Here is a 13,347-nt window from a genome sequence, read left to right as displayed (position 1 = left end):
GTTACTTTCGCGTTACTTTTTAAATATGAGCAGGGCTTGATTGTTTTTAATATAAGAAGTTCTATTTGTAGCAAATGTAAAAGCCCTTTCACACCAAAAAGTGTAATGAATAAACCTCAGGCTGAAGCAAAAGTAAATTCACGCAGGAGAAGAAACACTCTTCAGCAAAAAAAAACAAAGCACAATTGTTAGTTCTCTGAAGTAATTTTTGCTTATTAATATGGTTGAACTGGATCATCAAAGGTCAGCAGCAAAGATATTGGTTAATAAAATGGGATTAGATACATTTGTGTTATTTAACATATTTAATTATTGCAGCAGGTTTGCGTCATATTCTGAGTTTGCATTTCACTGTTTTAATTAATTTTGATGAATACTAAATCTGTTTTTTGTGAGTGGGATGAATTAATGCACATTCACATTTAGTCTAGAACTACAGTAACATCATGTTCACACAGCGCACACAACGCCTCTGTACTCCCGATTTCTCCCAATATGGGGACAGGAGAGCTGTCAGTCAATAAATGGGAAAACAAAGTAACTGGCATTACTTTTTTGAAAAAGTAACTCAGATATTTTCTTGTAAATTAAAAAAGTAATGCGTTACTTTACTAGTTACTTGAAAAAAGTAATCTGATTACGTAACTCGAGTTACTTGTAATGAGTTACCCCCAACACTGACAATGACACACGCATGCATAAATGTACATTAAGCCTGAATGACCTAACAAGTCATGGAAGTTCTCTTGAAAGTTGAAAATTAACGTCATTTCAAAATCATCAACATGACGTTTTTACATGCAGCTTTTAAAAAATGTCTATTGTCCCTGATAAATAGCATTAAAAATGTTAAATTTAGTTTGATTTAAAAGAAAATGCTTACAAAAAAAGTTTTTAAAAATTATTTTTGTTATGGAGAGCTGTAAGTGATAAGTGTAAGTAAGAAAAGAGTCATCAATCATAACTGACAAATCTCATTATGGATCTTTATGGATGGGTTTCTGTAACAATCCAACCGGTGTATTTATTTTAGAGGCACTTGTTCTCTGTAAGATCTCTGGTAATACACAGGTGGTGATTGAATGTGTACATACGTGTTGGAGTGTGTAATTGGGTATTATTGTATGTTTGGGAAGGGAGCAGAACTGCCCCATGGCGAAGGGTGACATTTCACAAAATAAAGGCCATGAATTCTAAATACGAACAGATGGTGTGACCTCATATCATCCCATTTAATGACAGACAAACATACATAAACATACGCAGTTACATAGATATTGATTATTTCTTTTTAGACTATATATATATATATATATATATATATATATAAAAAAAAAATTGTATATCAGTGATACTTAAGAATTTAGAGTGACAGGTGGCATAGTCTAAAGTTAATCGAAATATAATAATTTATGTAACAAATCTAAAGCTGATGATACACAGGGCAAATTTTTTTGAGCAATGTTGCTTGGGCACTTTCCCACTGAGAATGGGTAACACATTTCTATATGGATACTTTAAATCAGTCGTGGGCCCTGTGTCTCACCTGGTTGCTCGTTGACGCCAACATTAACCAAAGTTGCCCAGCAATATTGCTCAAAAGTTGCCCTGTGTATCATCAGCCTAATAGTTGATTATTATTATTTATTATTGTGGTTTGTGGTATAAAGCGACAGGTACCCTAATCGTGGAAAGTGTCTAATGAGTTCTGACCAACTGATGTTTCTCTTTCTCTCTCAAGTGTATGGGAGGGCTGGTAAAGTTTTTAGCTTTTTAGCTACATGATGCGTGTTTTCTAGCCTGGGGCTTGTTTATCTAGGATTTGTGAGAATCCTTGTACTAGGCAGGGATCGGGGAAAGCACTCATATCACTCTGTGCCCTGGTATACATCCCCAGGTGTGGCTAGAGGATGTTTTCCTTTGAGAGAGTCCTCAGCCTGCTCTTCTGTCTGTGCTACTGAAAAACAGATGAGAAACAAATAGAATCTAGACCCAAGCTCATGTGTTTCATGACATCAATAGCAAGCACCAGCAAAATCATTGAAACTACAATTTAGGAAAGAACAGCCAAGTATACTAGCATGTTTGTTTACTCCGTTTTAAGGGAGTTTTTTGTCAGTGGAAAGTGTTTTTAAGTGGAGAGATTTTCATTCCACACATCACTGAATGAATCACCCAAAACGTTAGTTGGTATATCATTCTTTTTTTTTTTCTTAAAAATAACATGCATTCATTCATTATAAACAATAAGATTAGTAATGTGCAATAGGAAAGTATGTAGTCAAGTATGGCTTAAAAGAAAAAGAAGTCTAAGATTTTTTGCATGACAATTAAGCACACCTTCCCCTGTTTTCATTCATGTAAATAAAATACAAATTTAAAATAGTATGTTATTGTAATTATAATTGTATATTTATTGTAATGTAAATATACAAATAATATATAAATAATTCTAAGTATGTATTCATTATGTTAGTATTTACTTTAAACTGATTAAATATAAATTATTGCATTGAGAATCTCATGAAATTCGCCATTGGAAAAAATTAGGATGACATAATTTTTTTTAAATAAAATTTCCAAAGAGGTAATAATAATAATCATGAAAATAATGTTAAAAATAAAAAAAAATTAAATATCCTAAAACAGGCTGTGTTTTATGTACAAATGCAAATATGTCATCATTGTCTTTTTTCATCTTTTTTTTTCTTTTTTATTTTCCGGTTAATTTTTACATAGAACATGTTTTTGCGAGATCCACCCCCACTTAAACATTAAAAATTGCACTGTTTTTCTGTCCGATTTAGTGCAGTTTAGGTAATAGCGACTCTCTCGCAGGTGTTTCCTGCTGTAGTTATTTATCTGGGAAAAACAACAACAACAAAACATATCTCTCCTAGGCCTTTCAGTGGGTAAATTACCCAGGCTCATAGAGTCAAATGTGTTCCCAGCAGAGGACACATACATCTTCCTAAGATCTCAGCCGAGTATGTGATTATACTCATCAGCACTTATTGCATTCTGCCATGCAGGGCACAGTCAAAGCTCATGATACTAATATGCTTTTTAGCCATCCTTTCCTATAACATTTACACTGGAATCGACATGGAGACCATCTCGTCAGATACTGGTGATACTGCTGATGCTCCTTATGGCTCCTTAATGAGCATTGAAGCTCAAAGGAGAGTCTGAGAGGGGCTTCTTGACAAATGTCAATGGGCTCAATCTCAGCTCAGTCCACCTCTGAGCATCGATTACTCAGTCAGCATCCCAGAGTCTCGGCAGTCGGGTGTATCCTACTGGAGTACTGCATTAAACAGTGGCCAGGCATGAAGTAGCAGTTTATCAGTCAGAGGTGAATAGCAATCGATGCGGGCATAAGGATGGATATGGAAATGCTTTTGTAGGCAGACCCGGCGAGTCGGAGGCAGTTGAACGATGATAAATCAATCTTGCGTGTTATGACAGTGAAAGAGCGCATGATTGTGGAGTCTGTTTGTGTGCGTGTCGCTTCCTTCTGGACACAGGATCAGCTTGCAGTTGCTGTGGTCAGTGGATTTGTGGCGAACCCTGCTGCCTTTGATCAGCAGACTGGAACCTGGTGGAGAGAGAAAGAAAGAGAGAGAGACTGAGGTGAACAGGGGCCATAACCCCTCTCAGGGATAAAATGACAGGCTGGTGAAGGGAATAAATCCCCAGCGCTCACGGAAGCTTTAGTGATGGACAGAAAATGTGTCTGACGTGACATGAGTGTCCTCAGGAAAACTACAGTAAGAATCTGTGACAGTTCAGCATCTCGCAGGTCTCTGTCAGGGCCTGAGTCAGCAAACACACACACACACACACACACACACCTCCAATGAGCATGGTGCAGATGGAGAAGATCTTCTCTGCGTCTGTGTTGGCAGAGACATTTCCGAAGCCCACGCTGGTCAGGCTGCTGAGGGTGAAGTACAGCGCTGCAATGTAGATACTCCGCAAAGACGGTCCACTGCTCAGCGTTCTGTTGACCGCTCCCGTGCTCACCTCCTCGTATGGAGACTCCAACCGCTTCCCGAGCTCATGCAGCCAACCTAAGAGAGCAAGACAAAGAAGAAAATGAGAGATCTAATTAAAATCTCACACTGAAATCTGTTTATGTATCAGAATCAGAATCAGAATGAGCTTTATTGCCAGGTATGTTTACACATACGAGGAATTTGTTTTCGTGACAGAAGCTTCCACAGTGTAACAGAATGACAGTGACAGAACAAAAAACACAGATAATAAAAAATAGAACAAGTAAATAAGGAATAAAAATATATAAATTGACAGTTGTATGTGCAGGTATATTACAATAGACAGTTTTTGTATGTACAGGTACTGTATATTATGCGCAAATTTGAGGTGTAGACTGAGTATGAGTGTTAGATATGAAAGCCCGGCAGACTCAACGCGCTGTCCGGAATGGCGTCTTTCAGTATCAGTTTCATATGTGTCCATATGGTGGAAAATTAGAATGCACTGCAATGACACAATGGTTAAAGGAATTGTTCATCTAAAAAAGAAATTTCTGTCATTATTTACTCAACCGTAAGACTCTCTTTCTTTTGTGGAACACAAAAATAGCTTTTTTACAATGTGTTCACACTACTCCTTTGAATACAATGACCTGTTTCAGGGCTGTTAAGTGGCCCTCCAGTGAGCTGTTAACCTCTGCAACAGGATCATAGAGAAACTTTTTTTTTTTTAAATACAACCTTTCTGCAAATTTGGTTATGTTTTGGTTATGTTTATTGGTTAAGGTTTTGGGCGTGTTCAAATTAATCACATTTCAATAATTTAATATTTTAAACAAAAATGTAATATAAAATTTTACATGCACGTTTGTTAAAAAGTTTAGGGTCAGTAAGACTTTTTTTATATGATTAAAAAATGCATTAAATGATGCATTAAATTGATCAGAAGTGACTGTGAAGACATTTATAATGTTACCAAAGATTTCTGTTTCATATAAATGCTGTTCTTTTTAACTTTATATTCATCGATGAATTCTCAAAAAAGTGTCACAGTTTACAGAAAAATATTGAGCAGCACAACTGTTTCTAGCATTGAAAATAATAGGAAATGTATCTGGAGCACCAAATCGACATATTAGAATAATTTCTAAAGGATAATGTGACACTGAATACTAAAGTAATGGCTGCTGAAAATGTAGCTTTGTTATCACAGGAATAAATTACACTTTAAAATATATTAATATAAAAAACAGTCATTTTAAATACTAATAATAGTTATCTATATTATTTTTATTTACCATGTTTTTGAAATATTACATGCAGCCTTGGTGAGCACGAGAGACTTTTGAACAGTAGTTTGTCTTTTTTTGTGAATTTAGAAAGTAATTCCCTTTGTTACATTTATCTAAATTTATTTAACATAAATAGTTTTAGAGATGCCAGTTTATTTATCAATGTGAAGTTTAGTTTAAATCTAGTTTCTATTGTACAAAAAAGTAGAATGAACAATCTTGAAATTATCTGTTATATTCCACTTAAGAAAGAAAATCATATGAATTTAGAACAACATGAGGGTGAGTAAATGATGACAGAATTTATACCATTCTGACCCAAGTTTCCATACTGAAACAACAGTTGTTCACAGCACTGCATTAACAAAAAAAGTACTATGTAAACTATGTAAACACTATGAATAACATTCATTCTTCACCATAGTATTTCAGTCCGAATCATTGATGTAACACGGTACTGCCAAATTTGTACATTTTTGCAAGGACAAAGTTTCATGAAAACAGTTCTTCACTAACAGCAATTGTTTGGAAAGCAGTTCATCAAACACGTCGCTTTCTTCATGAAACAATCTTTGTGTTTGCTGATAAGGAGGGACCCATCAGTTGCCACATTCTACACTATCTAAAACAGGGTACCAGAGAGGAGATTCCAGCTCAGTGTTGCTATAGTAACTGCCCATCAGAGCAGGCCGGGGGTCAGTGGTCGGATGCCGAGGGGAAGCAGCAGCTTTCCATCAATACTGATCGGGGACCGGGCGGTGGGAACCAACTTTCACAGCAATCCGTCATTACGGACCATAGAGCAGCACACTGGGCCTAATTACAGTCCCTCCTGCAGTCAAGATGGAGAGAGAGGCCCGCGGCACGACATCTGGGTGACTGCTTTGTTTGCCATTCGCTCACTCTTTCACTCACTTGGCTGCTTTCTGTCCCTGGTGCATTCTTCCCATCTTCCTTCTCCTCCACTATCACTGTCCATAACACCATCTAACAGTGTCAGGCTTATCGCTTTTCTTCTATAAATTCTGCCTTCCATTATCCCTTGATGTCTTCATCGCTCTCTCTCTCCGTCTCGCTCCGAACACATCAGATTAAATCAATTCATATTATGTCCATAATTCAACTTTAACAAATCCATTCAAAGCCGAAATGAAGTATTTCAATCAGATTCAATTCCACTTTGATTACAGTTAAGAGACCCAGACTTTCACAGAATCAATTAAAACACTGTTCAATACTGCTTCAGTTTAATAATTAAAAAATTAAAGGGATAGTTCATCTCAAAATGAATGTCGTTCATTTTCATGTCATTCCAAACCTGGTTGACTTTCTTTCTTCTGTGTAAACCAAAAACAAAAACAGAGAAGATTTAAAAAAATGTTTCAGTGTTTTTTTGGCCATACAATAAAAGTCAATAGGGTCCAAAATAACTTGAACAACACTTCTATTGTATGGACAAAAACAGTTGAAACATTCTTCAAATTATCTTCTTTTGTGTTCCACAGAAGAAATAAAGTCATACAGGTTCGGACTTGAGGGTAAATGATGCCATTACTTGGCTATAGTTTGAAACAGGGCGTAATAATGGAAACTGAAAAACTTTCCTGTGGCAACATTTCTGTAAAATATTATTACATTGCTTACTGCACGTTTTGCAACGCTTTCAAATTAAAATGTAGTGAGTGACGCTAAAAGTATGTTAAGTTTTAGATCAAACACATGAATGTTTTTGAATAAATCTGGAAATGCTAGATGTTGTACATTTCGGAAATGTTCTGTGAGTAGTGCTAAAAGGTTATTGCTCTATCGTGATTAAAAATAACATAACACCGACAATAAAACCTACCTTAAACCTAACTGACAATATTAACAACACAAAATGTAAGTTAAAAGCACATTGGCTGAATCATCAACGCCATTTTAGCTTGCTTCTGCAAGTCTCTGTGCTCTTTTATTTAACTTTGTGACTAGTGTTTCACAGGACACATACCTGAGCGCAAGTGCAGTGCTGTATCAGGTGAGCTACCGAGCAAGTTTACTATGTCAGAAAAGACATACTGTGCATATTGCACCTGTTGTGTCATGCAAAAATAAAATGTGCTTTTGTTTATAAAACATGTTCCATGGTAAAAGTGTTAAAACAGTACTGTGCAAGGAGCCTATGTTGGTGTTTTACTGCTACTAGTGTTCATTTCAGCTGGAAACTGCAGGGAATTGTATGTATAGGAGGTTTTGCTAAAATGCAGGTAGAAGCATGTTTTTCTACAAGCCTAGGTTTTATCTCACATTCTGTCTGTGAGTCAATGAGTCAATTTTGTGTGCTCGTCTCACCAATATCCCAGGTGTCTGCGTTGCTCTCCACCTCCTTCTTGCCAATGATGTACCAGATGCAGGCCATCCAGTGAGCCAGCAGTGCAAACATGGACATGAGCAGGGTCAGCACCACCGTACTGTGCTGGGAGTAGCGGTCCATCTTCTGCAGCAGACGCAGGAGTCTCAGCAGGCGTACGGTCTTTAGCAGATGGACCACTGACACCTGGCAGAGGGGAAAGGGGAAGCACATTAACTGTCGAGGATTTGCTCTGTATGCAAGTGCATTTGAGGTTTGTGAAGGGCACGTGCCTGTCATGTTAAATGAGTGCAGTAAATCCAAATCAGTTAAAACCTAATTAACACAACAGGATGGAAGTCCTTAGATTCCATTAATAAATCTTTGCTAGAGTACTGCAATGGTACTGTAGAGTATAACCATCAAGTCAAAACCATATTCATATAATTGTACTTTTAGCAAGTGAATACAGAGGGAAAATGTACAATAAAACAAACAAAAACATCTCTTAGCAGATGTTTAGAGGTCACGGATGTCTTGAATAATGGTGTAGCATGCATGTACAAGTTCTGAGACAACTGGGATTCAAATATTTAAGAGATCATCATTAGACTGAGAAACATTTGGGCCAATTATGGTGGTATAAAAATCTTTTCTCTCTTCTTCTCTCCGTCTCAGTCATGCAGAACCACATTTTCTCAGGTGAAAGGAAATAAACCGCCCACTAATAAACAAGATAATAAACCACAAAGAAATTGACTGCAGCTGATGGATATGAATAATAAAAACATACAAACAACAGAGAACAAAGCAGAATGCCTAAGTATGTGTGTTTTTCAGTATAACAATCATTATCTTCCTCTTTTCTGGAGGTCTGGAGGACTGTGTTCTCCATCACTGTCAAACTGGCAAAGAACAGTCAAATGTATCATTCAGGGTTTAAAACAGACATAAATAAAACAGAGATACCAGCCAAAACATTCCATGGTTTAATTTAAATTCTAAAAACAATAGTCTAACTGCTGATAATGTAAATGATGCAAGCAATTCAAATATATATAAAATGCTTACACGTGTCAAAACGTGCATATTTTTAACAATGTTTACATCAATACACAATTTACCATCAGAGGTTTATTTAGGAGATTTGTTTTCTCCTATGACTCAGTGACACCAAAATGATATTATGGGGAGCAAAATCACATCTTCACATTTTGGTGAGTGCTGCACAAAGCTAATGGCTCTAAAATACGACTGAATTTGTCACAAAGCAAGAAAAAATATCCCAATTTTATATGGACAAAACATTTTTCTAAAGATAATGTAAAATAGAATTTCATGATCAGCAAAATATATTAAACATTTGATTTTTCCGTGCCCATGTTTACATTACATTACCTTACTAATATTAATCAATACATCATCAATAATAGTGACATGTAAGTACTAGGAACTCAATTTATGCAGTACTGTAAGTGCATGCAGTTCATCAGTATTTCTTATTAATTTATCAGTAAATTCACAGTCACATAAAAAGTGTAAAACCAAAATATATATTCAGAAAGTTAATGTAGACCCTGCAGACATGTTATTCTATATATTCAGCAGGGTGAAGGAATAAATTCCTTTTATGTGTAATGTTTTATGTATTAAAGCAGGTTTAAAGTAAATGAGCAAGTGAGAGAGTTTTAAATAGCCCATATATATTCCATAACTGTAGACTCATTATGACTACATACATAAAAATAACACTTTGTATTAACCTGAACACGAACTTTCACACATGCACACTACCAGGTCAGTAACAGATGCGCACACACTGCTATTAGATCAGTTCGTCTAGACCTTCAGGCGGTAACTAGTCAGCAATATTCATCACAGCCTCTTATTATAATCAGACAGACAAACCCTATGAGAACCAAGCCTTTCACGTCCCTGCAGCATTAAATAATAATCCACATTGTAATGGCCACAATCTTTCACTTGACAATCAAATATTAATAAACATCAGGAGATCATGGTCTCAGAAGCAAACCCAATGAACATTAATGTCACTGGAGAAACAAAAAGGCTGAACTTAACAGCTGGTTGAAAATTAGATAAGGAGGGTGAAAATGGAGGTGGATAGGGTAAGGCCACGGCAGGGGTTCATATATTGAGCTTTATGTGCTAATGTGTCAACGCGTATTACCAACTAATACACTCATACTGCTCACAATGTGTAGGTGGCTGAAGAGGGAAAGGAAGTGACAGGAGGGAAAGGGTAATGACAGAGAGTAAAAGGAACGGAATTGAAAGGAATAAAAAAGAAAGGAAAGGGGAGGAAAGGATAAAGAGAGGAAAGAATAAAAAGAAAGGAAAACAAACGAAATGGAATTGGACGAGGACAGGGAAAGTGAAAGAGAAGAAAATGACAGGAAAAGAAAAGTAAATGAATAGAAATTGGCTAGGAAAAGGAAATAAGAGGAAAAGGAAACTCAATGGCAAATGGCCAGGAAAGGAAAAGTAAAAAAAAAAAAAGAGGAAAAGTAAGGGAATGGATGTGGGAAAGGAAAGGAAAGGAAAGGAAAAGGGAAAAAAGAGGATAGAAGAGGAAAGGAAAATTAAAAGGAAAGGAATTAGCCATGATAGAAAAAGGAAATCGAAAGAAGAAAGGAGAGGGAAGAAAAAAAATAGAACGAGGAAGGAAAAGGAATGGAAATTGGCCAGGAAAAAAATAAGCAAGGAAAAGAAAAGGAAAAGAAAGGAAAATGGCCAGTATATGCAAAAATAAAGAAGAAGAAATGAGTGTAAAGACAAATTAAAAGTAAAAGAATGGAAATTGGGTATGATTAAAAAAAATAGAAAGAGGAAATGAGAGGAAAGAAAAATAAATTGGAAAAGGAAATGAAAAGGAATGGAAATTGGCCAGGAAAAAAAATCAAAGAGGAAAGGACAGGGGAAAGCAACAGGAATCAAACGCGAAAAGGAAATCGAGAGGAAAATAGGGGAGAGTAAAATAAAATAAACATCATTCTTCACTTTTGATGTTTCTGTGTGTGTGTGTGTGTGTGTGTGTTGTGCAGCTGAAGGGCAGTTGTGAAGGGATACCAGAGGAGCAGAGGTGCAATCTGTAATTGGAGCAGATTTAAGGGAACATCTCAGAGACAACAAGGTCTGTATTACAGAAACACTCAAGTAGAGTCCACTGCATTTCACTCTTCCTCTCTTAATAAGCCTCAGTGGATTTCAAGCGCTCTTTCGTTGTGTGTTGCCGTACAGAGGGATGCAGGGTTTCATTACTGCATGTGTCATCACTGTAAGTGTGTGTGTGTCCAAGTGGCACTGATCGATTCCGCCAGTCTGGATTGGCCAGAAAAGCTGACTGTCTTTTTCTGCGAATTAAAACCAGGAGCCCGTGACCCTTGCTTTTGTAGAGGAGTCGTCAGAGGCAGTGTCAGCCAATTTTAGAGCCTGTTATACATCTTTATTTGTACCTGAACCCAGGATCACTCATTAAAAGTTCTACATCCATGATGTCATCAAAAGGACTTCACGGTCCACCCACTCAGTGTCACCCAGCTGCTGCTCAATATTTAGTTTTACAATTAAGGAAGAAAGTGCAAAACAAATCACTGAGCTAAATACAGTGCTGGAGGGGCTAAAAAAGAAATGTCAGAAAGTTAGAGACTAGGCATGTCTGTCCAAGCAGGCCCAGGTTTTTTGCATTTTCTGCTGTTAATCAGAGGAAGCTCTTCTACAATAAATGGATTTCAACATGGTAAAATGCACTGAAAGTAATTTACTATTATACATTTACATATTTGGCATACACTTTCATCTTGCATTGCATTCAAGGCATACATTTTATCAGTTCATGCGTTCCTGAAAACTATGGGATTACATCTCTGCCACAATTCTGCGCGCGAAAGATCATATTTTGAGCGCGCAAAAGTGCATTTTGCACACGCGCGAACTGAGTTTTGTGGAGAAAATGTTTTGAAAAAGTATTTTGAGCGCACGAAAATCAATTTTGCATTTAAAATACATTTTTGGATTTGTGCAGACCTTCTCATTTGCGCGTGCAATGTTTCACTAGCTTGCTCCCTTGATGCCTGCCCTCAGTGCTCTCTAAATGCCAACAGCTCGCTTGCTCAACACAACCCAGCGTTACAATATGCCAAATTAAATTCTGATTGGCTGCCTTGACAACCAATCACAACATTCCTTGCATTACCTCGACAGCAGAAGAGGAAAAATACAGTGCATGCATAATTATTATGTTGATATTCTGATCATATTTTTTTCCAAGCACATTTTACCAATTCCAAACGACATCAATCTTAATAACTACTATTAATCTTGTATTTAATCATTTATAATTGATATATAATTATTCATGAAAGCTGGAAGTGAAAAATGTCTTATATTCAGGTGTGCATAATTATTAAGCAGATTTTCTTTTACAGATAAAATTATCCAAAAAAGAGATTTAACTCGGACTGAAAGTCAAAAATTATTAAATGCCCATGAGAAATATTAAAAACTAATACAATACTAGAAATTGCAAAGTTAATGCATAACCATTGGACAGCAAAATGCTCAGTGGGTCAGCAGGGTTAGTCAAAAGCATGTGGAGAAGAAAAGATGCATGTTAACTGCAAAAGAATTAGGAATTAAGGTGAAGAATTAGGTGTGAAATCACCAGGAACCATTTAGTCTCCAGCGCCACCATTTTCCAGAACTCCAATCTACCTGGAGTCTCCAGAAGTACAAGGTGTCAGGTTCTCAGAGACTTAGGTTAAGTATAGAATCCTAAAAAATGACCCCTACTTAATAAGAATCACATACTGAAGTGTAGTAAAATACTTGAAGACTGATTTTATATATATCCATGAGCTCATCCACCCGCAGCATTGGGTAGCCGTCGAACACCGAGACTTCGTTAAGGCGGCAGAAATCATTGCATAAGTGGAGGGTGCCATCTGGTTTTGGTACCATAACGATAGGGCTGGACCAAGGGCTGTTAGATGGTTCAATCACCCCTAACTTCAGCATTTGTTGGATTTCCTCCTCAATAGCCTGCCGACGAGCCTCTGGGACTCGGTAGGGCCGTTGCCTGACGATGGTTCCTGGTGATGTGTGGATCTCGTGATGGAGGACCTGGGTCCGCCCGGGGATCGGGGAGAACACATCGGGGAACTGGCCAACCAGGTGCTGTAGCTCGGCCTTCTGAGCTGCCGACAGCTGTGGGTTGACGTCCATGACCACTGTCTCCACGGTGGTGAGGGCGGCGAGCTGGTCTCTTGTCCCCACCCACTGTCTCCACGGTGGCGAGGGCGGTGAGCTGGTCCCTTGTCCCCACCCATTTCTTCAGCAGGTTAATGTGATATAGCTGGTCTGCCTTCTGCCGTCCCGGCTGGCGGATAAAGTAAGTGATGGGACCGATTTTCTCCGTGACGGTATACGGGCCTTGCCAGCTGGCCAGGAACTTGCAGGCCGAATTGGGGACAAGGACCATCACTCGGTCCCCCGGCTGGAATTCTCGAGGTTGGGCGGCTCGGTTGTAATGTCGCTGCTGCGCCTGCTGAGCCTTGGTGAGGTGCTCCCGGACTAACGGCATGACCCGGTCGATTCGTTCCCTCATTTCTTGCACATGTTCGATCACGGAGCGGTGGGGCGCGGGCTGTTGCTCCCACGCTTCTCTTGCCACATCCAGCAGCCCCGAAGAGCGTCCGAAGAGCAGCTT

At 38.0% G+C, this 13,347-nt stretch overlaps 1 protein-coding gene across 1 annotated transcript in view; it reads right to left on the bottom strand.

Annotated features, from left to right (window-relative positions):
• Positions 1 to 13,245, bottom strand: part of LOC107697141 (potassium voltage-gated channel subfamily H member 8-like) — a 37,021-nt gene extending 23,776 nt beyond the window's left edge. Inside the window, exons 1-4 of the mRNA XM_016497795.1 lie at positions 12,919 to 13,245; positions 12,597 to 12,845; positions 7,622 to 7,826; positions 3,855 to 4,073 (exon numbers count right to left, since the gene is read on the bottom strand). Of these exons, the coding sequence (XP_016353281.1) occupies positions 3,855 to 4,073; positions 7,622 to 7,826; positions 12,597 to 12,845; positions 12,919 to 13,245 (1,000 nt within the window). The remainder of the gene's footprint in view (positions 1 to 3,854; positions 4,074 to 7,621; positions 7,827 to 12,596; positions 12,846 to 12,918) is intronic.
• Positions 13,246 to 13,347: the final 102 nt, after the last annotated feature.

The sequence above is a fragment of the Sinocyclocheilus anshuiensis genome, unplaced genomic scaffold (genome assembly GCF_001515605.1).
Source record: "Sinocyclocheilus anshuiensis isolate Anshui unplaced genomic scaffold, SAMN03320099.WGS_v1.1 scaffold1038, whole genome shotgun sequence".
Taxonomy (NCBI): Eukaryota; Metazoa; Chordata; class Actinopteri; order Cypriniformes; family Cyprinidae; genus Sinocyclocheilus; species Sinocyclocheilus anshuiensis.
Note: the sequence above shows the minus strand (reverse complement) of the source record. Positions and strands in the feature narration are given on the sequence as shown.